At 36.5% G+C, this 26216-nt stretch overlaps 1 protein-coding gene across 2 annotated transcripts in view; it reads left to right on the top strand.

Moving 5' to 3' along the window:
- The window catches only part of ATP8A (ATPase phospholipid transporting 8A1), a 1160338-nt gene that overhangs the window by 920167 nt on the left and 213955 nt on the right, over positions 1-26216 (top strand). For both annotated transcript variants that reach the window (XM_090368461.1, XM_090368462.1), the window contains 2 exons: positions 11018-11079; positions 18310-18366. In XM_090368461.1, the coding sequence (XP_090224587.1) occupies positions 11018-11079; positions 18310-18366 (119 nt within the window). The remainder of the gene's footprint in view (positions 1-11017; positions 11080-18309; positions 18367-26216) is intronic.

The raw sequence follows: 26216 nt of genomic DNA, 5'->3' as shown, positions 1-26216 counted from the left end.
CAATTACTAATGACCTCACACAGATCGTTCACTTACCTACCAGAATATCGCATGTGAATATCTTTTCTTTCAGAATATCTTTTTATCACAAACAACACTTCTAAGTAATGTAAGAAAAAATTTTATTATTTCATATAGCATGAGTGGCCCTCTAGTCACCTCAGATCACAACCTGGTGATGGTCTCTTCTCCAATGGAGCATTTGTCTCGTTGCCATTCCCAACCTCATGTTGTTTGGTATTGAAAGAATGCACAATGGGATGATCCTCAAGATTTCTCTTCTTTTCCTTCATCGAATTACTGTTTCAAAACTATTGATGTCAACATTTGCCCAGATCATGTGAGTGAAATTATTCTTGTAGGATTTATTCCACACTCCTCCTTAAAATCTCATCCTTTATCTAAACCGTAGTTTCCCCCAAAAGTGCTAAGGCTGTTCAAGTGAAGAATGTTGCACATCATAATTGGCTTCTTTCCAAATCTTCAGTTTCATTTTCTGCCTACACCAAAGCACACAACAATTGTAAAGCAATTGTCAATTAGTCCAAACTAGATTTCAAACAGGCTAAGAGTAGAAAACTTGTAGAAGCAAGTTTTCTACTTTTAGCTTGTTCTGGTCTCTTGCCAAAGCTATTTGCCACGACTTTTGCCCATCTCTGTTCTCACATCTGTCAAAACCAGATGGTTCTATTCCCACTTCAGCCATTGATAAAGCTGAACTGCTAGCATCCTATTTTTCTTCCCACTCATATATTGATAATCATCATTCCCAGTAAGCTCTATTCAATTCCTCTTATGGTCTTCCATGAAAAGGATATCGGAAGGATTTTCACAAAACTTGATGCTAAAAAAAGCTCCTGGTTCTGGTGGTATTTCGCCACTAGTTTGCAAAACCACTGCTTCTGGATTTTTTGCCTTTTTTCTCTTTCTTATTCCAATGGTGTTTTTTCCTTCTGCTTGGAAATTTGCTCATATCCAGCCAGTTCCTAAAAAGGGTGAAAAATCCCTCCCATCCAATTATCGTCCCATTACAATCATCTCTACTCTTTCCAAAGTAATGGAGAAAACAATAAAAAAAAAATAAAAAAAAAAAAATGAGCTTACTGTCTATATATACAGTAAACCCCCGTTATTCGCGGTTTCGCGTATTCACGGTCGCTGATTTAATATAAAATGAAACCTAAAAAAATGTGAATTTTCAAGCGCCGTGAACATTTTCCATTATAAAAAAAACATGGGCGTGGCTAAAATTATCTTTCCCAGTCAAAACAGCGCTCAGTGGGTGGGGGGGAGAGGGGTGACAAAATCGCACTCGTGGATGTTTCTCGCTAATCCTTGTTCAGTATGTGTTATGTGCTTTTCATGGAAGGTTTTGTCATTTGCTTTTAATTTATATGCTTATAAATTGAATAAATTTATCAATTTATAAATTGATATGCTTATAAAAGTGATAAATGTACCGTTTTGCAGTGTAAAACTGACTTTTTCGAGTGTGTTAATGGAAGAAAGTGACTTTATTGTGGCCAAGTTCTTTCTAACCCGTACAAAAATATGGCTACGAATAACAAGGGAAATGTGAAAAGATCAAAGAAGGTGATGACGTTAGCTAATAAAATTGAGTTATTAGACAAAATTTCTAATGGTGAAAGTGTCTCCTCAGTGGCAAAACATTATAAAATCAATGAGTCAACGGTACGATAATTCAAGAAATCGGAAGAAAAAATCCGCCGTAGTGTCCGTGAAAACGCACTAATTGCTTCAAAAATTTGCTCTGTAACTCGTGATGTTAAATTAGAAAAAATGGAAAAGGCTTTAAATGTGTGGATAGAAGACCGAACTCAAAATAAAATTCCGTTAAGTTCACTCATCATTCGTGAAAAGGCAAAACTCCTTTAGCAACACTTTAGCGAAACTGGTGATAGCACTGGCGGGATACGTTTTTTAGCTAGCAAAGGGCGCTGGTTTGAAAGATTTGTTTGAAATTCTAATAAATATTACATTTAATATTAAATTGTTTCTTATTTTCATTTCGATGCCATATGCTTGCATTTCACTATGTACTATCTATGTACATAGTCATACTATGAAGGTACATATAATACATACAGAGACAAAATTTGACTAGTTTTTCTTATATATTTCATACTTTGTTAGGGCTCCCATAGTAATATGGGAGCCCTAACTCAGTATTCGCATTTTCGGTATTCACGGCATTTCTCAGGAATGTAACCCCCGCGAATAGCGGGGGTTTACTGTATTTCTTATCCATTCATATAATGTATATGTATGACGTTATATGAATTATGTATCTACTGTCAATTTTAATTATATGTATTACACTATAACATTACATTTGTAAATTCTAAGTAGTTATAATAGATAAGAAATTTGACTGTCTATCACCATTATACATGATTCAAACTCTCGTGTGACCTATTTGCAATACTACATCTGCACCAAATCACTGATACTAAAAGCTCTACGAATATTAATGTTGTACATTACAGACTACCTCATAAAGTTATGTTATTAAAACACGTATTTATTGCTATAAATCATAGTTTATAAGCCTTATAATCAGTATAAGTACTGATTATACTGCTACAAAGCTATGTAGAAACCTCCAGTATTTGCTATATAAATACTGAAACAATGGCGGCAAAATTTGAATGTTCTTATAGATACAACACATTGCCGACAGAAGTTGACTATTGGTTTTTTAATGATTGTAAGGGCCAAGTAAGAAACAATTACATCAAAATAATCATAAAATCACATACAAATACTATACTATTAATTTAAATCAAAAGTTAGAGAAAAACAATAATTTCAAATCAATAAATAATGTTCCACTTTGCAGCTTCCAGAACGTTTAGTCAGTAGCCTTGGCAGCAGTTGAATCAATCATTCTTGAAATTCCTGTAATTACTTTCTTGTAATGCCAACTTATTAGCATTACACAACAATTTCTGTTGACATTGCAAATGGCCCCCATGGCATTACCAGTGGTGTTATAACATTTATAGAAGGTATGAATGGAAGAAGTTATGGTCATTTAGCATTGGCCGGAGAGAGAAATCAAGTTTCTTGCTCATAGCCTGTTCAGAACCAAATTTGGATTGGTTAATAATGGTTGCAAGCTTTGTGTAGGCAGAGAATGCAGAATTCTATTAACATTCGCCGTCCATATCTAATCTCCAATTCGTGGTTGTTTCTGCACACGCGCAAAGACAAATAATCTTGCTATTTAAGATCCAGGCTCACACATACTCCGTAATTTCCATTCCTGTGATCAAGACATATGGTCGAAATGCCTTGTCAGCTTCAGGAAGGAAAGTAGTTTTTGCAAAATTTAAGTTAAACTTTTTAAATTTTTTAATTGGTTTTTAATTGTTTTTAATTGTTTACTGTAATAATTTTGCGTTAATTTTTTATTCGTTTTAATTTTATATTTGTTTTAATTTCTGGAGAACATCATACGGAAGTGTTCTATGTACCATATTGAGGTAAATTTCTCTTATTCTTCTACAAATATTAAAATATAATGTAAATGTAGCTCTGTTTTATCTATCAAATTCAGTATTCATATCCAAGGGTTACTCAGAGATTTAGATATCACAGTACAAAGGTTGCCCATCACCAAGGCAACTCCCTCCTCTACCATGACACGCTTGTGTTCTAGAGTGAGACTTCTCTCAACTCAGGGAACGCTGACTCTCTACTTAATACAGCAAGCTGAACATTCTGATTTCTTGCTAGTCTACATAGATTATTTTGAAGTCAGAAGTGGCTGTGAAGACAGACACTGCACTTTCTGAGCAGACCCCTCCGCACTGAATGCATCATAATTCACTGCAGAACTGTATGCAACTAAGATCGTCTTGGATTACATACACACCTAGGATCACAAAAATGTATTATTGCACATATTGCCAAGTTCATTGTGGGCCTTGTTATTGGTAAGTTAAAACCCTCCAGTGCTGTCCCAGGTACAGCAGAAGCTACTGTATTGGAGATCTGTTAATATAAACATGGTAAATTATAAATATGAACATTGAATAACAAAAGTTAAATACTATTTTGAAAATGCATAATTAGTGTTAAGAACTGGCAGATTGTGGCCTTCAGTGCTTTATCTGACTCTCCTCACCTCTTATGTACACTGTTCCATAATGAGTTCTGTAGCACTTTCTCTCTCTCTCTCTCTCTCTCTCTCTCTTGGTAAAATGGTGCTGGAAAGTAAGCTTTATACAATATCAGCCAGGAAAAAGTAACTACTATAATCCTTTTTATTTTTCAATTCTAACAATTTTTAAATCAGTGGGTCCCAAACTACTGGGATCGACAGACCCTTTAAAAAATCAAAAAACATTTACGGACCCCTTCAAAAATCAAGAAAATTTTGTGGACCCCTATATATATATATATATATATATATACATACATACTGGGACAAACATATGCATATGTTTCTCTCTCTCTCTCTCTCTCTCTCTCTCTTTTTTTTTTTTTCTCTGTATATATGTATGCACACTGAGTTTTCTGAAAATAAAATTCAATGTTTTATGTTTACAACAACTCAACTGTATTTATTCTTATTTTTACATAAATATATAATACAGTCGATTCCAGTTATTTTGGACACATCGGGACTAGTGCATTTTGGCCCGATTAAGTGGCTGCCCCAATTATCCGAAGTTTCACGTAAATAGTTAAAAATACAATGTACCTCCTCCCTTTACAATTAGTTCACTGTACAATCAAATCACATTACGACGAACTCACCATAGTAAAGTATCGTTCACTATATGAAGTGCAGTAAGTGCCCGTCATTGTGATCACATTTCTGAATTGAATTTTAATTCTATTAAATAGCGATTCTAATTAGCAAAAATAGGAGGAATATTATCCACAGGCTATAAAAGTAAAGATGTATTAAGCACAAATTTACCCTTTATTACCTTACCAATTAAAAAATTAAATGATACGTGAAATTCGGAAGAATATACATGATAATCGGAATAATTAATACGTACTGTAATATGTACATATTAAGTAAACTGGCACCTCCGTAGCCAGGTGAGCAGGAGCAGTGCATAGCACACGCTTCTTGATTAGATCGGGGTTCAAGCCCGTAAGCCACCAAATATGGAGGATGCGGAAAGGTCAGGGAATTGACCACCGCATATCCCTGGAGCAATATGGCCTTAGTTGCTAATGCTCCTAAAAACCAAATAACAACAACAACTAAGTAAACTAGTTGACATTTCCGTTCACTGACATTTGTGGGTGGTAGTTAAAATTTAAAACAGTAAAAAGATAAGCAATCAATAACAAAAAACACGGCACACACAAATTGCAAGTAACACAATATGTGCAAGTGGGAACGGAGTAATGAGTTACAAAGCTTTAAAAATAGGAATGAAGAGAAGATTCTGAAATTATTTTTTTATATGATTGAAGATTCCATGGAAGTGTAAACACATAAAAACATAATAACCCACAGAATTTCAGCTGTCAGTATTATCGCAAATTCAATAAGATCGAGTTTACTATCCATTTATGATAGATTGCACTAACAGAAAAGCCCAATAAACAGGTGACTGCTAATTGTTTTTATTGTTTTATGGTTGTGACTTCCAGAAATCCGACTGAACTATGTGGTACAGTTGGAGACAATCGTAGGGTAATCTCCAGTGCTGCAGTCTCCTGCCTTGATTAAACGGCATTTTGTCCCAATTAAGCGAAGTAAACCCTGGCTGTTTTCTCAATTGGGTTCTGGTTTTTAAGATTTGTCCCAAATAAACTGCTGCCCCGATTAACCGGTGGCCCAAATAACCAGAATCCACTCTAATAACTTTGTCATCGATTTGCTGTATATACATAGAAGGAATAATTTGACTAGTTTCAGAGGCTCCATTTTGCAGACCGCCTGGAACTGGTCTACGGACCCTAATTTGGAAAATGCTGGCTTAAATGATCAGATAGTTCATCATGCAACAATTTACAGAACTCCACTATTTCTTGGCTAGAATACTCTTTTGTTCCCTCTGGTAATCTCATTGATCTTCTCTGCTCCAATTCCACTGGATTGACATCCTTCGTAATATGAGATTTCTAAACCTGTATTGCTGTATTCATGACGTGAAATATAAAGAAATGTTTAGACTATGAAATGGCCTAACTATTTCTTTATGCAATGGAATAACCACCCCTTTGACTCTGCTAGTAAAGTTCCTATATATCATTGTCAGACTATACAGTTACCTCCTAGGTCATTGGTCCTTTTCATTATCAACTGTCTTGAATTTGATGCTACCCAAATGATATGCAATATGAGATTAATGTTACCCAAATGCAGTATATTGCAGTTATCAGTATTGAACTTTAATTACCAGTTTTCAGCCCATTTATAGTTTCCTTTTTTTTTTTCTTTTTTTTTTTTTATGTGAACCCCAAACACAAGAGGTATTAGAACCTATAGTAATTAGTACCGTGCATGGGTGGGAGGTTGAGAGGATGAAAGAAGATATTTGTTGACATTGGACTTGAACTTCTGTAGATTGTAATTTTCAGGAAATACGTATGAAGGAAGGTTGTTCCAGAAAACAGCAGTTGAATGAATAAACGAGGAAGATGAAAAGTTGGACAGTAAATGGATGTTGGCTGGTGGCGGCACGTGTTCGGACTGTTTTGAAAGAGAAAGTGGGAATTATAGAAGCCAATTCAGAAGAACAGTGCCCGTGGAAGTATCTGTAGAAGAGGCATGCAGCAGAAACAGTACGTCTATGAGAAAGCAAGTGGAGAGACTCTGTTAGAGATGAATCATTAATTAACCTAACTGCCCTCTTCTGAATGGGATCAAGAAGCCTGAGAGAGGTTTTGGGGGCACCACACCAGATGTGGGAACAATATTCCATGGCAGGGCGGATTTGCGATTTATACAGAGTGAGCAGCTGTTTGGAAGAAAAGTAACGCCGAGAGCGAAAGAGAAAACCATGTTTTTTAGATGCAGAGGAAGCAATATTTGTAATGTGCTTGTGCCAAGAGAGATTAGAAGTCAGGGTAATCCCCAAAAGAGATATATCATTTTGCCTAGAAATCGGAGTGTCATTAAAGATAAGCATAGGAGCAGAAGAATCCTTTTTGCGAGATATAAAACAAGACTGAGTTTTAGAAGGGTTCAAATCAACTAAGTTGTCTTTGTCCCACTGGAGAATTACCTGAAGATCGGCATTTAAAGAATTGGTAGCAGATTTTCGAGAAGTTGAAGCTGATTGAGGAGGACAAGGTTTCTCAAAATGGAAAGTGGAATGCAACGAGCTATCATCGGCAAAACTATGGATAGGATTTCCAGTCAATGGAAGAAGGTCATTAATATACAAGAGCAAAAGAGTGGGGGAAAGAACTGAACCTTGGGGGACACAGGCATTAGTGGAGAAGTTAGAAGACAGAGAGCCTTCTACCATCACCCTCAGTGAGCGATCAGAGAGAAAACTGGATACCAATTACTAAAAACAGTTGGCAAACCATAAGATGGAAGCTTGTTTAGAAGACCTTTATGCCAAACACGATCAAAAGCCTTTGAGATGTCAAGAGCAACTACTTGTGTTTCACCAAACCTTTCCATTGAATTAGTCCATAAATAGGTAACATAAGTCAGAATATCACCAGTGGATCGACTCTGACGGAATTCGTACTGGCGATCGTTGATCAGACAGAAGGTTTCTAGGTAGTTTAAGAGTTGGCGGTTAATTGATTTCTCCATTACTTTAGAAAGGGGAGGAGTAATTGCAATGGGACGATAATTGGATGGGAGGGATTTGTCACCCTTTTTAGGAACTGGCTAGATATGAGCAAATTTCCAAGCAGAAGGAAAAACACCTTTAGAATAAGAAAGTGAAAAAAGCGGTAAAGAATAGGAGTAAGTCCAGGAGCACAGGTTTTGAGAACAAGTGGAGAAATACCATCAGGACCTGGTGCTTTATTAACATCAAGATTCATCAAAATCCTTCTGATATCCTTTTGATGGAAGACCACAGGAAGCATTGAATAGAGCGTGTTGGGAATGGTGGGAGGTGTTTTACCAAGATCATAAATACATGAGTTGAAAGAAAAATGGGATGCTAGCAGGTCAGCTTTATCCTTGGCTGAAGTGACAACAGAACCATCTTGTTTGGACAGAGGTGGGAGCAGAGATGGGCAAAAGTTCCGGCCAATAGCTTTGGCATGAGACCAAAATGCTCTGCTACCATTAGGGCAAGAAGCAAGTTTTCTACTCTTAGCCTGTTCAAACTCTAGTTTGGACTGATTAATAACTGCTTTACAATTGTTGCGAGCTTTGGTGTAGGCAGAAAATGACACTGAAGAATTAGAAACAAGCCAATTACGATATGCAACATTCTTCTCTTGAACAGCCTTAGCACATTTATTGGAAAACCAAGGTTTAGATAAAGGACGAGATTTTAAAGCAGAGTGTGGGATAAAGGATTCCATTCCTGCAAGAATAATTTCACTGACACGATCTGAGCAAACGTTGACATGAGAAGTTTTGAAACAGTAATCCGACCAAGGAAAAGAAGAAAAGAAGTTATTTGTGAGAAAATGATCAAACATATTGGCTGTATGATTAGGATTGTCTGGTATTCGTGTGGGTAAATGAACAATCTGTGATAGGTCATTAGTAATTGCAAAAGCCTCAGCATCTCGACCTGCTGGGTCGGTGTGACTAGAAAATGGAAGCCAGCTGGAGTTGTGAACATTAAAATCACCAAAGAAAATTACCTCACTGTTAAGAAAGTTGGACTGGAGAAAGTCAAGTTGTAAAGAGAGGAAGTCAAAGAGCTCCAAGTGATTAGTTGAGTTGGGAGAACGGTAGAGACAACAGATGAATTTGACACAATGAGGTAGAGAGATTTTAAGCCAGAGAAGATCAAAGAGAGGAGATTCCAAATTACCAAGTCTCTGACAGGGAATATCAGAACGGACATATGCACAAGTACCACCTTTGAGGCAAAAGGAATCATACAGCGAATAATTTGGGAATCTGAGATGAGCAGTAGTTGAATCAACCGATAACTGAGATTCTGTCAGAAAAAGTACATGGGGTTTGGCAGACTGCAAGTGGAAATGGACATCATTGAGATTAGAATTGAGACCACGTATATTTGTGAAATGAATTAGGAAGTGCTTGGGAGGTTTAGATCTTTTTGCAGATAAGCTTGCTATATTAGTTTGATAATTCATGGTGTATTCAATGGTAAGAAAAAGTGGGTGGGACATGCTGTATTAAGTAATGAAATTTTTGGATATGGCGTACACGTGGGAAGAATATACCCAGATCCTTGACATAACGTGACCTCGACAATGCTCCCCGCATACACACTACTCGGACTCCCTCCACTCACTATCTGGCAGAGTAGAGGTAGCAAGATTATACACTAGCTGATCCAGAAGCCTCCTAGAGAGTTACCAATAGGTCTAGGGGCCGGCCTGCGAACATCGTTTTAGAGCTGTACCCTCGAAATGTAAGGAATATTGGATCTCGCCACGACGTTCATCATAACCTCAAAAGTCATCAATCATACTGCATGATGGAAGAGATAGGGAAGGGTTGACCGGAACTTAGCTCTAGAGACTAAACATGTTTTCCACCACTTCAAGCCTCCAATAAGCAAAGTGGTGGTATTTCACCGGTTGATGAGAGTCATCTACCACCTAGTACTGCCTGGTAACATAGAGGGTTGGCGTTCCTCCATGTGGTGTGGGTGCCACACCTCGACCCCTGCTTACGTTGGTTCACACCTGGGTGGTCACCCACCATGTATTTGTGCATGGAGGTTATACCCAGGATTACTAACAGTCCCACCATCGTGAAGGTGCAAGCAGAGGATTTGGCTGTCACAGACCGGACTTCGCCGAAATTGTGTCCACTTTGACTTGAGTGTCACCTAAATATCAGTTCCATCAACGTTTTAGACTCCCAGGTAGCAAGTACAGCTTGTCTGGCCTATCTGAGAGAATGTCTGCGGCAACCTCAAGGACTTAAAGGATCGAGAGGATCCTCAAGGATCCTCTCGATCTTTAAGTAGTAGTATACCTTCATAAACACATTTGCCACCTTTATACATATAAGTATAAAACAGCCCTAGGATTGGTACCGCAGTGCATGTCTGCCTTGATGATTCACCAAAGTGCTGTTCTGTAATGCACATGAGCAGTAATTCTTAAGTGGTCAACCAATGAGTATCCATAAACATAAAGTTATGTAAAATTAAGAACCACTCGGTATGCACTGATTGAATCCTTTATAGTAATGCTTGGCTCTTGTTTATAGAACTGGCACTTGCAGTTTTATTTCTTTTTTGCTTGTGTTGATGTTAGTTTATGTTTATGAATAAACTTTTAAAAAAATTTAAGATTTGTTTTGATTTACAGCTAGGCACAAAAGTAAGAGTTCACTTATAGCAATAAATTCCAAATTTTTCATTTTGAACCATTATGTCTGAATTGAGATTTTGATTTTTTTTCAGCATTCCAGAAATTGCAGCATATTGAATGAGTTCCTCACATTTAGGTGTTAATATCATTAACTAACTTGCTCAAATTTGTATCATCAAAAAACTTAGGCGTGCATCAAACTTCAAATTCTTATGTAAATTCATTAATGAATATTAAAAACAGTAAGATCCCACCTTGTGATACGCTTCTTATAAGTAATCATTTAAGAGCAGTGATAACTATTCTCTGTCTTAACTATAACCGTTTATAACTATTCTCTCTCTTAACGTTTAACTATTCCTTTATCTATATTGATAATTTACCCATAACGCTGAATTGCTACACTGATAATTCATTTCCATATTTTTGATGCACAAAGTTTTAAAAAATTTAGTATTGCTGATAATATTCAAATAAATAAATTTTTTTTTTTACATTATTTAATAGTTACTATTTTTTATGAAATTTATTCTCCTTTTTTTTTTTTTTTTTTTTTTTTTTTTATATAACTATCTAGATATAGCCTGGATCAATGGCCGTGATGGAGGATATCTTGTTTTTGGCAATATGGTATATACTGTAAGTGAATGTAATAATACATAATTATATTTGAATGAGTCACATTAATAAAATTTAAGTTAAGGGACAGCAAACAGGAAGTGTAATACTATGAAAAGATGAGTGTAGACAGAGATGCTATTAATTGATGAATTTGAGGTGCTGGTGAAGATATCGAAGGCGGATGTTGTTGGGATATCAGAGACATGGTGTCACACACAGATAAGGAATGCAGAATTGGAATTTGGGGAGTACAATGTGTACAGAAAGGATAGAAAGGGAGGAGGGATCATGCTGTTAGTTAAGAAACACATAAAATTTAAGGAAGTGCATCCAGCTGACATGAGTGGACAGTGCAATGTTGAGTCAGTTTAGTATGACATAAGCACTAGGAAAGCAAAATTGAGAGTAGGAATGTGTTATAGGCCAAATGACTCTGAAGAGTACAATGAACAACTGTACAGAGAAATAGAGTGGGCCAGTAAATCAGATTGCATTATAATGGGGGATTTTTACTTCCCAGATATAGACTGGAACTTATAGGTTGGTCACTCGCACACTAGTAAGACTATTGTGGATTTATTGGATGATGTTTTCTGCAGCAGCATGTTCTACAACCAGAGAGGGCAATACTCTTGATCTGATTATCAGCAGTGATCATTCGTGTATTAAGAATTTGCAGATAAAGGAACCATTAGGTGGCAGTGATCACAGTGTACTGATGTGGGATTTACTTAAAAGATATTACTACCATCAGGAGTAAAGGAAGGGGTTTTTTGCTTCCATAAAGGTGACTACAGGGGTCTCAGACAGTTTTTAAATTCAATTCAGTGGGACCAACTGATGATGTTACCAACAGCAAATTCTAAGTGGGAAGCATTCAAGGAATGAATAGTGGAAACTACTGGACTTTTCATACCTATTAAGAAATATTATTCAAGGTTTAGGCCTAAATGGTTGTCAAATGAACTAATGAGGCTCATGGCAGAGAAGAAAAATGCATGGGATGAATATAAATTATCAGGCGACACAGAAGCCTATGATAAATATAAGCTAGTCTGTAATCAAGTCACGAAGGAAGTTAGGCAGGTGAGGTCAGATTACGAGAAATCTTTGGCAAAGGATGATAAGAAAAACAGCAAGGATTTCTTTACTTATATAAACTCTAAAAGGAAGGGGATGAATCTGATTGTTCCAATCGATATAGATGGTTTGACTGTTGATGATCCTGCTCAGATAGCAAACAAACTGAATGAGTATTTTACCTCTAATTCTGTTCAGTGGGACCAACTGATGATGTTACCAACAGCAAATTCTAAGTGGGAAGCATTCAAGGAATTAATAGTGGAAACCACTGGACTTTTCATACCTATTAAGAAATATTATTCAAGGTTTAGGCCTAAATGGTTGTCAAATGAACTAATGAGACTCGTGGCAGAGAAGAAACATGAGGTTTGAAAATGCCACAAGGTTATCAAATTGTAACAGGGTGCTTAATGATTTTGTAATAACTGAGAACAAAGTGGAGGAGAAACTGTTGCAGTTAAACATAAGAAAGGCACCTGGGATGGATGGGATCTATCCAGTTATATTAAAGGAGGCAGCAAAGGAAGTAAGCAAACCCTTAGCCATAATTACGGAGCATCCTTGGACTCAGGGGAGTTCCCCACGGACTGGAGATGTGCAAATGTATCCCCAATTCACAAAGTGGGATCGAAGGGTGACACCAGTAATTACAGACCAGTTAGTTTAACTTCTGTTCCTGGTTAAATAATGGAGTCACTGGTTAAAGATGCGTTGCAGGATCATCTAGACAAGACTGCAGCATTAATTCAGACACAGCATGGGTTTGTTAAGGGAAAGTCTTGTCTGACAAATTTGATTGGTTATTATGATGTGGTTACAAAGAAACTGGATGCAAAAAATAATTTTGATATCATATACTTGGATTTCAGGAAAGCTTTTGACACTGTTGCACATGGAAGACTACTGTACGAATTGGAGCAGAATGGTATTAAGGGTAAGTTGCTATAATGGATAAAAGGATGGTTGAGTGGGAGAAGACAGAGAGTGATAATCAATGGGTGCTGCTCTTTGTGGACTAATGTTATTAGTGGAGTCCCACAGGGTTCGGTGTTGGGTCCACTGTTGTTTTGTTTATTTATCAGTGATATTGACGAAGGTATATCAGGTTTAGTATCGAAGTTTGCAGATGATACAAAGGTTGACAGGGTTGTTAATGACAGTAATAGCAGTGTGTTACTGCAACAGGATCTTGAAAATTTGGGCAGATGGGCTGAGAAGTGGCAACTGAAGTTTAACATTGAAAAATGCAAAGTACTGCATATGGGTAGAAGTAACCCCAGAGAAATGTACCAACTGTATGGTACTACACTTAAGGTGGTAGAAAATGAAAAAGACCTGGGTGTAATTGTGTGGTCAGATATGAAGTTTTCTGAGCAATGCAGACAGGCTGCCAGAGCAGGTCATGGGGTTTTGTCAACAATATACAGGAATTTTGCTAGCAGGGAAAAGGAGGTGATTGTCCTTTTCCCTGCTAGCAAAATCATAACCTCAAAAAACATCAGTCATACTGAATGAAGGAATAGATGGGGAGGTTACCAGAGATTTGCTCTGGCGACTAAAACATAGGTTTCCCTACTTCAAACCTCCAGTAAGCAAAGTGGTGGTATTGCACTAGTTGATGAGAGTTATCTACTACCTAGACGTGGCATTGCCATATGTGATGTGGATCCCACACTTCGACCCCTGCTTATATTGGTTCACACTACTTGGGTTGTCATAGTATAGTAGCTGCTGTATTTCAGGATAATTTATTTATTTATTTATATTTAATATTATATAGAAGAAATGGTTTAAAGGGGCATTTGAGAGAGAGAGAATTTTATGGGGAAGATGTTGGGGGGGGGGTTATTAAGCGTGTTAGATTTGTGAGATTTACAGATGATTGAGCATTGTTGTCAGATACGGAGGAAGGAATGCTGAAATGGTTAATAGGCTAAAGGAAAGGTTTGATAGGTTTGTAGTGAGAATATATATTGAGACAAAAAAAGTTATGACAGTGGGAAGAGAAAGTTATGAGTAAAATATTGAAATTGGAGGAGAAATAATAGAACAGGTGTATGAGTATAGGTATTTATAAAGCCTAATGATGGAAGAAGCAAAGAGCAGCAGAGATAAGCAAAAAGGATATTATTTGGGAGATTAGGGATTAGTAAGGAAAAGATTTGTAAGATGTCTACTATGAAATGTGGTACTTTGTGGAGCAGAAACATAGGTACTGAGAATAGAAAATATTGAAATATTTGTTTAAGTTTTGAAATGTGGTGTGGAGGAGGATGAATGATAAGATGAGTGGATTAATAAAGTGAGAAATAAGAGGTTTTGAGAATGATGGGCAAGAAGAGATGTTTTATCGAAACTATATATTGAATTAGACATGTTCTGCAAGGTGAGGAGTTGATGAAGAATGTGATTGAGAAAAGCTATGATAGATGAATTGTGAGAGGATAGTGGATATGGGGGAGATGAAGAGGTAGGCTGAAGTTAGGCAGATAATGAGAAATGATTGCAGAGTGTATGCCTGGACCTGCCCTTGGCAACACACTGATGATGATAATTTGATTTCTCTGACTTCATAAAGCTTCACCTTTGGAAAGTAAAATGGATAGAAATGAAATACAGCCACTCCCTGACTTACGTAGAGTTCCGCGAAACTCTACGTAAGTTGAATTTTATGTAAGTCAGAATTTCCCTAAATGCTTATGCAGCACTCGCAAATTCAATTGAATTTGATTGAAGCAAAAAAGAAATGTTTGACGAAAATGTAACTAGAATTATTTATTCAATTTTTTTATCTCATTCGCAGGAAAAATTATAAAAATGTACAAAATTACAAAAAGAGAGAGGAGACAGGCATAACATCAGCAAGTTTTACATTTCAAGCATTGTTGCCTGAATTAACTCTCCAGCTGATAAGCATGCCACTGCAGAAATTGAGGGCTGTAGAGATTTAGAAGGTGTTTTTTCCAACACATCACAAAATTTCTCTGCAGCTGCAGAGTCGACATTGATGACTTCACCGCATACTTTAATGTTTTGGAAACCAGCATGATGCTTGAACCTATTAAACCACCTGTTGCTTGCCCAAAATTGGCCTGAGGTTTGCCGTACTTATCCTTAATATCTTCATAAATACATCTTGCTTTTGCTTGAATGGCCACTGGACTTGGGCACTTGCTTCTGAATCAGATTTTCCGTTCATATTATTCATAGCTTTTCCATCTTCGATGTTGCACCTGAATGCTGCTTTGTGATCACTGTTAATCTTAAATTGTTAATCCTTTAACATGTTCTTTATAGTATTCACTGTTGAAGCAGCGAGACCTAATGCCATGCAATAGATGACAAACTTTGTCCTGCTTCGTACTTCTTAATTAATCATCTTCATTTCTAAATCAATTTTGTTTCGTTTCCTAGCACTGCCAGCACTTCCACTTTCCATTGGTTCCTTCACCCTTGTAATAAGTATATAAGAATGAAGAGAAGGTTCTGAAAATTTATTTGTTTTTTATATGATTGAAGATTTCAGTGAAGAGGAACTCATTTTACCATAATACTGTAACATAAAAACTCACAGAATTCCAGTTATCGGTTATTATCACCAATTATTCCAGTTATTATCACCAATGCAATAAGATCGAGTTTACTACCCTTTTAAAATTGATTGCACTAACAGAAAAGTCAAATAAACCGGAAAGTGCAAATTGTTTTTATTGTTTTATGATAGTGACCTCCAGAAATGTGTTTAGAAAAATATCACAAAGTTGTTCAGAATTGATTCTTATAACGGAACATATGATAATGATGAAAGTGTAGTGCAATTTCCATTATAAAAATGACCTTTTAGAGAGATAAATAGCTTAGTTATATAGCGAAAATTTCAACTTCCGAGGTCTTGGAACGAATTACCAAAAAAAAAGAACAATGTGTTATTGGGTTCACATTACGATATTTTCACAATACCTCCATTTATTCCTGCGGGATGCAAAATACCTTTCCGCGATTTTTTTAAGTTTGCACCAGCCGGCAAACACTTACGTAAAGTCGAATTTCCGTAAGTCGAGTATTGCATAAGCCAGGGAGTGGCTGCATTTGTGTACTTTATTTAACATATTTTAATACAGTACATTCTATAAATTTTTTTATAGTTACTTTCATATAGTTATGGCATTCCTGTATATCTCCTTTTTTATAAATTGATAGTATTAGTGAGTCCTTCCATTCCACTGGTATTTCTTCCTTTTCCCATATTATTATGATTAATTCATATAGTTTTTTAGTTAGTTTTCGCTCCATTTTTAATTAATTCAAAGGCAGTTCCATCCAGGCCTGGTGCTTTATTATTTTTTCTAACAGTTCAATGTTTTCTTGTATTTCTTCCAAAGTAGGTATAGGTGTTTCTACATCACAAGTATATAAATGGCTCTGCTCAAAGGTTAAAGTAGGTGGTTCACAATTTAGCATTGACTAAAGTATTCTCTCCATCTTTCAGCAATTGTGTCATCAGTAGATAGTATCAGATTCTTTTTGTCCTTGATTATAGTAGTCTGCATTTGGGTTCCTGATTTTTGTTTTTTAACTGCTTGATAGAATTTACTTTGGTTATTTTAAGCATGTTGATTTTTAATTTCTTTCAGTTGGCCTTGAAATTGTCTTTTTTTTTGTCTAATTACCTTCCTAGTTTCCTTACAGTTATCTTTGTATCTTTGTTCAGCTTCGTTATCTAATGGATTTTGGAGCCACTTTAGTCTGTCACCTTTCTTTTTATTCACAGCTTGTTCACAGATGTTAAACCAATTAATTTTCTGCTTTCTTTGGATTCCAATGATATTTTCTGCTGTTTCTTGGATGCTACTTTTAATGTAATTCCAATGTTCTTCTACATTTTGGCCCATACCATTTCCTTGGGCATTAAGTTTTTGTTTTAGTTCTCTTATGTAGGTCTTTTTAACTTCTGTTAAATTTAGTTTATTTTAATTAAATCTCATTTGTTTCATACTTGTGAAAAATGCCTTATTTAGCTTTATTTTCAAAAAGGCTGCTACTAAGAAATGGTCAGTATCACACTGCTCCTCTGTAGCTTCTTATGGACTGAATATTATTTCTGTGTCTTCTGTTGATTAGGATGTGATCTGTTTGATTAAAAGTTAGACCATCTGGTGATTTCCAGGTTGTTTATATATGTTCTTTCTCATGAATGTTGTACTACAAAGTATCATGTTTTTTTCAGATTGCCAAATTTATAAGTCTGAGTCCATTTCCATTTAAAGTTTCATCTAGGCTTTGTTTTCCTATAGTCAGTCTGAAAATATCTTCTTTTCCAATTTTTGTGTTAAAATCTTATTTTATTATTTTTTGGGGTATTATCAATCATTTCTTCTAGACCCTCGTAGAATTCATCTTTTGCTTCTTCCTCTGTAATTTCTGTGAGCGCATGTGCATTTATTAGTGTGAGGTTAAACCATTTTGTCTTTAAGCTTATTTTGCTGGTTCTTTCATTTATGGCTTCAAAATTGTTTAGAGAGTTCCAGAGTTTTTTGCTAACTGCTAATCCAGTACCTAGTTTGTGTTTATTGTAGCCAATCCCTCATAAATAAACATGTAATCGTCTTTCTTAATATATTTCCTTCTCCTGTCCATCTGATTTCCTAAAGGGCCATAAGGTCCATTTTATATTTGTTAAGTTCATTGGTTAGTTCTTGAAGTGCTCCCAATCTATATAGGCTTCAAACATTCCATGAACCTAATCATAGTCCATTATTCCAAGGCTTGGGTCAATTTCCTTTTAAAGTTGTCTGGTAATGAGGCTTTTGTGCTTGTTTCATAACGAGAAAGGTTTTAAAAGAGGTCATTACAGGAGGTTGTTAGCCTACTTCTTAACTCCCAACCTGGAGGGCCAGGGTGTCTCTCTTAGTCTGGTCCCTCACCTTTGACCTGTCTGGCTTGGAACGTCCTACCGGTAGCTAGGCTACTACCAGCATAGCTCTCAGGGTCATTGGGACACGCAAGCTCTCCCGCCCCAACAAGGTGGAGATACCATCTGGGAGACTTTTTTATATAAATCAGAAAAATATTTTTTGGGGGGGTGACAACTTGAATAAATAACATCAGATTTTTTCTTGTTTGTACAAAGTTTTGATACAGTTTTCTTTTTTTTTTTATGTGTAGCATGTTGTAGTAACTGTTTGCCTCAAAGCAGGATTGGAAATGAATGCATGGACATGGGTAAGTAGTTATTAAGGTTTAATTTTTTCATTAATTCATTCATTAATTTTTTTTCATCAATTGATTGCATGCTTGGCCCTGTTAATTGGGACCATAAAAAGAGACCAATTGGTGAATCTGCATTAAGCATTATATAAAGCGTTATTTACATTATTTCTTATGGATATAAATCATAAGAAAATGTAAATAATTTTAACTGGTTGGCCTGACCAGTTCCATTTCTTTGTACAACAATATTAAATGTAGCAGAAACTTTTAAACCTTTCAATACATTAATTGTGCAATAAAATATAGAGTATATGTTAAATAAGATGTAAGAAAACTGTATATAAAAACAGTTTACACCTTATATATACTGTATGTATATTATTTACAAAAACAGTTTGTGATATTGTTCATTTTCAGATCAATCAAAACTGCTTAATGCAAGGTAAATCTAGGGCTCACCTGAATCCAGTCCTTTCAGAATGCCCACTTTATTTTCGAATGGCAAGTTTTTCTGATAGCTTTTCACTTTGTACATATTATAGCAGCCCTAGAAAACGAGACACTAGCTCAATGGGTAATTATTGGAAGAGATACTGTGTTATATATCAGAGAAAGAGTTTTCATTTTTAGGCCAGAGTCAGAGTGATTGATGTTGGCTGTCGTGGCTGCATAGTTTCTCATTTTTTTTGCTAGGTAACTGAGGTGGGGTTAGAATGACAGTTTATTATCAAATGTCACCGTCAAGTACCTCCTTTCTGTGACCATTTTTTATTGAGGTTCCAGATAATCTGATTAAGGGCAATATCCCTTAAGCAGAATGCTTTTAGTTTTTCATGCTGAAATGGTGAGATTGTGAGTACCTGCCCTTTGTCCTTATTGTTGTAATGAAAGATGGCCATCTCCTCTAGTGAACTTCTAGAGAAGAGGGCAAATGTCACCTCTCAAAAGGAGAAAATGGTTGTCAAAAAGGTCAGCAGTCAACCTTGTCAGCAGTCCAATATTTCATCTAGTACTGAGTTCTAGAAAAAAGGGACCAGTACCAACCCTTGTGGTCATCTTCGGTCACTATGCAAGTGATTACATTGAATCTGTTATGGCACAATGACAAATCAATTCTTTAAGTAGTCATGTATGATCTTGAAATGGCCCTCAGTCCGCAGCAGCTTTTACTCTCCCTTTTATGGCAGTGAGAGGATCAGAGTGGAAAGAGAGGATGCTAAGAATCTCTGGGTACAACCAGGCTGCTATGCACGGAAACTGAACTTGACCTGTTACAATGCAAGGTCGCTCATCAGTGAAGAGAGGATATTAGAGCTGGAAAAGGAATTAGAAAATGTGAATTGGAATATCATCAGCTTGGCTGAAACAAGAAGAAGAAGAAATGAATCACTTATAAGTTTACCAAGTGGAAATCTGCTGTACATCAATGGAAACAGTGAAAAGAGTGAAGGTGGAGTTGACTTTCTGGTCAATAAAGATATAAAAAAACAACATTTCGGAATTAAAAAGAGCATCACCAAGGGTGTTGTTCTACTCAAGATTTGTAAGAGTACAACCTAAAGGCTAATGATAATGATATATGCACGAACATCGAGCCATGATGATGAAGAGGTTGAAGAAGTGTACATTGAAATTGAGAAACTTCTAGATGAATGGAAAACTCACTACACCCTCATTATGGGGGACTTCAATGCTAAGGTTGGATAGAGACAAAACAGTGCAGAAAGGGAAACTATAGGAAATTTTGCAATTGGTGGAAGAAATGAAAGAGGGAAAAGACGTGGAATTTACAGAATCTCGAGAATGTCAGTAATGAACACTTTCTTCAAGAAAAAGATGACCAGAAAATTGACGTGGAAAAGCCCAAATGGATTAACAGCTAATAAAATTGACTTCATACTCACTAACAGAAGATATATTGTGAACAACATTACCGACCTGAACAAGGTAAATGTTGGAAGTGATCACAGAATTGCAAGATGCACACTTGATATTTTCCATTTTAGATCTCCTTTGAGGCCTCCATTCCCTGGGCCTAAGCCCATCCATGGTTAGGTCTAAAAGGGTAATAATATCAGAGTCTGAATTCAATTATTATTAAGAAAAATATAAATTAAATTATCAACACAACACAACGCTTGGCCACTTAGCCTCTCCTTAGAAAAATCTATTTCAAGTTTTAACTTCACAGATCTTATTAAGAAGAGTTCCCGACCCTGCCGCTAGGAGGCGGGCCTCTACTATCTAGATACTGTCTCCGTTTAAATACATCCCGCACATAATCATTAAAACAATGAAACGTCTGTTTATCAACAAACAGGACCCAGAGGACATCCCTCTCCAGGCTACCTATGGACAATCTTAAAGCATTTCTTAAATCTTCATATATTACACAATCCAACATAATATGTTCTGATGACTCTGGATACCCACAATAACAGCACTCACGGTCTTGTAACCCCAACTAGTACAACCTCATGGCAAGTCTGTGTCCAGTTAACAAAAAAGTGGCATGCAACCCAAATTGCAACCACTCTTTTTTCTTGTTCACAACATCTACCTTCGGTAGAAACATATATGTCTGACATCCCTTGTCCGATCCATCCCAATCATCTTGCCACCTCAACGTAATTTCTTATTTAATTTGTATCTTCTCTTGTTCCACATTATCTCGATTATAATTTCTTCCTTCTTCTGGACAAGATAATATCCCCATAATTTCTTTCCTTATATTTCTCTTTGTGTAGTAAATTAGACCAGACAACAGAACGTTATACTGGACAGGGATCTTCCCAGAGATCACCTGCAAGGTCAATGTCGAGACAGTTCGACATACTCGGGTAATGGCTAATAAGGCAAATCGCTGTGCCTGTAGTAAATACTTTTGTATTTTCACTAGAGGAACTCTATGAACCCCAGCTCCAGAGGCATAAGTTACGATAGGAACAAATATACATTCATATAACATATTTATAGAGAGGCCCTTTATTCCCCAATCGACCCTTACAATCCTCCGGAGCTTCGCATAAAGTGTTCTTATTTTATCTTTCAAATACATTACATGTTTTGTAAAAAAACAATCTTTCCTCTAACAACAAGCCCAGATATTTTACTTCCTTCGCATATCGAACTGAATCATCCAGAAGCCTCACAATAGGGGCACGATTCCGACTCAATCTACCTTTTAATAGCATTTGGACAGTTTTTTCTCTTGATACTTCTAACTTATACCTTCTTGTCCATAACGCCAATTCACAACACATGTGCTGACCTTTCTTCTATTTGCAATCTTGCATCACCTTCAACCAGGATTACCAGGTCATCCGCAAATGCTATCTTTATTACACCTAAAGTTTCAGAACTTAAAAATTCATCGAAGACCAGGTTCCAAGCAAAGGGTCCAATCACCGAACCTTGTGGACACCCTCTATACACATTCCTATCTATTTGCACATATTTATTTCTAATAATAACTTTCCTATTTACAAAATACTCCCTAAACACCTTATATAATTTATCTGAACATCCCGAATTTCTAATTCTATACATAATTCCATCCCACCATAGCCGGTTGAAAGCACCCTTAAAATCTACAAATATACCAAGGACATATCTCCTTTCACTACTCTCCACTGTCTCCACCAGTCTATAGGCTGCATCTTCTGTCGATCTATCTTTTTTGAAACCATACTGATTATTCGACATTAAGCCTTTTCCTTCATACATAATCATCAATCGGTTAACTACTAACCGTTCATATATTTTTCCTAGTACAGACAGAAGAGCAATCGGACGATATGCCCCAGTCTCATTCAACAATTTATCCACATTTTTAACTAATAACTTTACCCGTGCAATCTTCCAGCTATGGGGAAAAATACCTTCTTCTAAACAGTTTTTATACATATTTTCTATTATCTCGGGAAATATCTAATACACTTTCTTAATCACATCAACTTCTAATTTGTCCAAGCCTGGTGACTTTCCACCCTTTGCTCGGTCCACAGCCTCCATCACTTCATCAGAAGAAAATTCTTCTTCAATTTCTACACTTTGATATTCATCCACCTGCACCTTCATCCATATTTGTTCTTCATCAAGATCATCCATATCCACCGGAAGGAGTCCATCCAATATCCTGCCCGTCGACTCACTCCAAGACAAAGTTTCATCCCCTTCTGAACCGATAGAATACGAAATTTCAGAGAGGCTTCTTTTATTGTTTAAAACCTTATAAATTGAATTCCAAGGGTCTCTAGATCCCTGCTCATTTACAAACTTTTTCCACTTTAAAATTTTTGCATCATTGACAGCACAAGTAAAGGTACGTCTGGATATCCTATATTGTTCTTTTATCACTTCAGCCAAGTCAACATCACCTCTTCGTCGCAATCTCTGATATAGATGTAAGCACACTTGATATAGATGTAAGAAAAGATAGGGAAAAACTGACTTGAGTAAATAATACGAAGGTCTCTGAGATAACAGAAGAGGAGAAAAAGCAGTACAGCTGGAACTTAATTCAAGTTTGAGCTTCTCCAGACTTTTCAGGACCAAGATATCGACTAGGAATACAACAGCTTTCTGAAAGTGATAAAGCCTGAGAAACCTATAGGTGAAAAGAAATCTAAAGAAGAAAAATTAGTCAAGAAACACTTGCCATGATTAACCTAAAACAACAAATGAAGAGCAAGATAAACACCGGCAAGGACACAATTGCGTATCTGAGTTATGCAAAGCCATTAGAAAGATACTCAGAGAGGACATAAGAAGATTTAACGCAAGAAAAGTAGAACAAGCATTAAGGGAAAACAAAGGACTTAAATCAGCAGTAATGAGCAGTAATACAGAAAGACAAATGATACTGAATTTGAAGAATAGTGATGGTGTACTTATAAATAGCAGAGAAGGCATAATTCAAATAGCAAAAGACTACTATAATGTATTATACAGGGTTATTCAAAATGAAGTCTGGGGTTTCAAACAATTCCTGTACACACATGAGCAGACATAGGAAGAAAGAAATATTTCCAGAATGCAAGTATAGTAATGAAGTTTTTTTACATACCTCATAAATGTTCAATATGAGAGCCTTTAGTGAAATCGCCCAAAATCGCACATTCCGCTTATTCACTTTCCCTGACAAATGGAAGGTCGATTCATCAGAAAAAATCACTCTGTCAGCAAAGTGGCATTTCACAATGGTAACAGATTTACTTACATGAAACTCCAACACAGTAAAAGCTTTCTCATTACATTCCGAAGCCATGTCGCAACAGAGCAGAACTGGCGTCACAGACAAACGAACGACTGCATGGTGGTATGCGTCAAACGCCATCTGGTGGTTAGCCGTGCAGCATACCGAACATTGCGAGTGTGGGAACAAAACTTGAGATATTATGCATTCTTTCGAGATTACTACAAATGATTATGACACATGCGCTTTCCCAAAAAAAAAATTCTGAAACCCCGGACTTCATTTTGAATAACCCTATATAAGAAGCAAGGGAATGATGCTAGCAGTGGGGAAGCTGTATCATAAATTTGCAACACATACAACATACCTGATATCCTTCCTGATTAGATAGAACATGCATTGAAGAAAATGAAGAATCAAAACTCCCCAGGTGAAGATGAAGTTAATGTAGAGTTGTTAAAATTGGGAGAAAGACACATGACGTAGAAACTGGCAAGACGCTTCACAAAATACATTAGGAAAAGCGTGATCCCTAAGGAGTAGAATAATGCAATCATAATTTTGCTGCATAAGAAAGGAGACAAAACAGAAATTGGAAAATATAGACCAATTAGTTTGTTGTCCCATATCTACAAGTTGTTCACAAGGGTCATCACTAACGAATTAGAAAGAAAACTCGATGAGAATCAACCGAAAGAGCAAGTTGGCTTTAGGGCAGGATTCTCAACTATGGATTGCTTTCACATAATATCACAGCTAATGGAGAAATAAAATAAATATAAAACACCATTATGCCTGGAATTTGTGGATTATGAAAAGGCATTTGACTCTATATAGCATAAGGTAATGTTTCCGGCACTGGAAAGACAAGATATAGACACCCCATACATTATGATTTTGAAGAAAATATATGAGAATGCTACTTCCTAGACAAAGACAGTATCAAATTTAAAATTGAGAAAGGAGTTCGACAAGGAAACACAGTATCTCCAAAGTTGTTTACTACTGCCGTTAAGAAAACTTTCAGAAGGTTGGACTGATCGCAGAAAGGGGTCAATGTGAATGGAGAGTACATAAACCATTTACAATTTGCAGCTGACATTGTGATCATAACCCATGATCCCAAAGAATTAGAGGAAAATCTTAATCAGTTATGCAGAGTTAGTAAGGATTTCAGACTAAAGATGAATATGGTTAAAACAAAAGTAATGATGAACAAGTATGCTACAAAAAGGATTATAATAATCATTGAATGAGCAGTAATTAAAAAAAGTTAGATTCATGTACTTATCTGAGACAAGTCATTATCTGTAATAATGATAAATGGCTGGAAGTCAAGAGATGGATAAATTTCGGATGGATAGCATTCAGGAAATATAGTCACATATTGAGGAGCAATATCTCAATTTGTTTGAAACGTAAAATAATGAACCAATGTATACTCCTCACCATCACTTATGAAAGTGAACCTTGGGCACTCTCCAAAAGAATGGAAAAGAAACTGAAAAGTACAAAGAATGGAACGAATTATATTAGGAATCACACTGTTGGATAAGAAGGAACACATGGATTAGGCAGCAAACAGAAGTAAAGGACATTCTTATCAAAACTAAAGAACTGAAATGGACTTGAACAGCACACACAGCTTGAATACATGAAGACAAATGGACTAAGAAAATAATAGAATGGTACCCAAAAGAAGCTAAAAGAAAATTTAGAAGACAACAATGGAGGATAGATGAAACAAAGGACAGATGAAATTCAAGAGTTCGTAGGTAGTAATTGGATGGCCATTGCATAAACAGAAGGAACTGTAAAGTTGCTGGAGAGGCCTTCATCCTGCAGTGGATTGAAAATGGCTGATCATTAGCATTAGTACACGCATATGATGCAAGAAAACAAGCTTATGCAGCATCAGCCAAAAAAAAAAAAAAAAAAACACCTCCCATTTCACCCCTCCATTCGTTTCCAGCTCAGCCTTAAATTTATTTAGATTATCAACTTCCACAACAAAAGATGGAAGTCTGTTCCACCCATCAACTACCCACTAGCTAAAGGCAAATTTAATCAAATCACCTTGCAGGTGCTGCAATTTGCAGAACTTCAGCCTTTCATGGTAAGAGCACCCCTTTGTTCCCCTCACCAATCTTGTTTTTAGCATTAGCATTAAAGAGCACATGATGCCAGAAAGCAAGCTTATATAGCATCAGCCAAAAAAAACCACCCCTTCTCATTTCACCCATCCACTTGATCCAAATGTTTGTCTAGTTCTGCCTTGCATGAACCTTGAATCTGTGGCGCCTCCGTAGCCAGGTAGGCAGGAGCAGCAGTGCGTAGCACACACTTCTTGATTAGACCGGGGTTCGAGCCCGTAACCACCAAATACCGAGGATGCGGAAAGGTTAGACAATGACCACCACATATCCCCGGAGCAATATGGCCTTAGTTGCTAATGCTCCCAAAAAAAAAAGAAAAAAAAACCTTGAATCTTTAAGCTATCAACTTCTACGTCAGATGGAAGTTTGTTCCAGCAATCAACCACCCACTGGCTAAAGACAAACTTCCGCACATCTATCCTACAACTGTCTTTCCTCAATTTGAATTTATGCCCTCTCAGGTGATTATTCTGAGCAAGTGGAAGAATCCCATCAGCATTGAGCATGCT

This window comes from Mastigoproctus giganteus, chromosome 2 (assembly GCF_048544385.1).
Source record: "Mastigoproctus giganteus isolate SK-2022 chromosome 2, ASM4854438v1, whole genome shotgun sequence".
Lineage (NCBI taxonomy): Eukaryota > Metazoa > Arthropoda > Arachnida > Uropygi > Thelyphonidae > Mastigoproctus > Mastigoproctus giganteus.
This window is presented reverse-complemented; position numbering and strand designations above follow the sequence as displayed.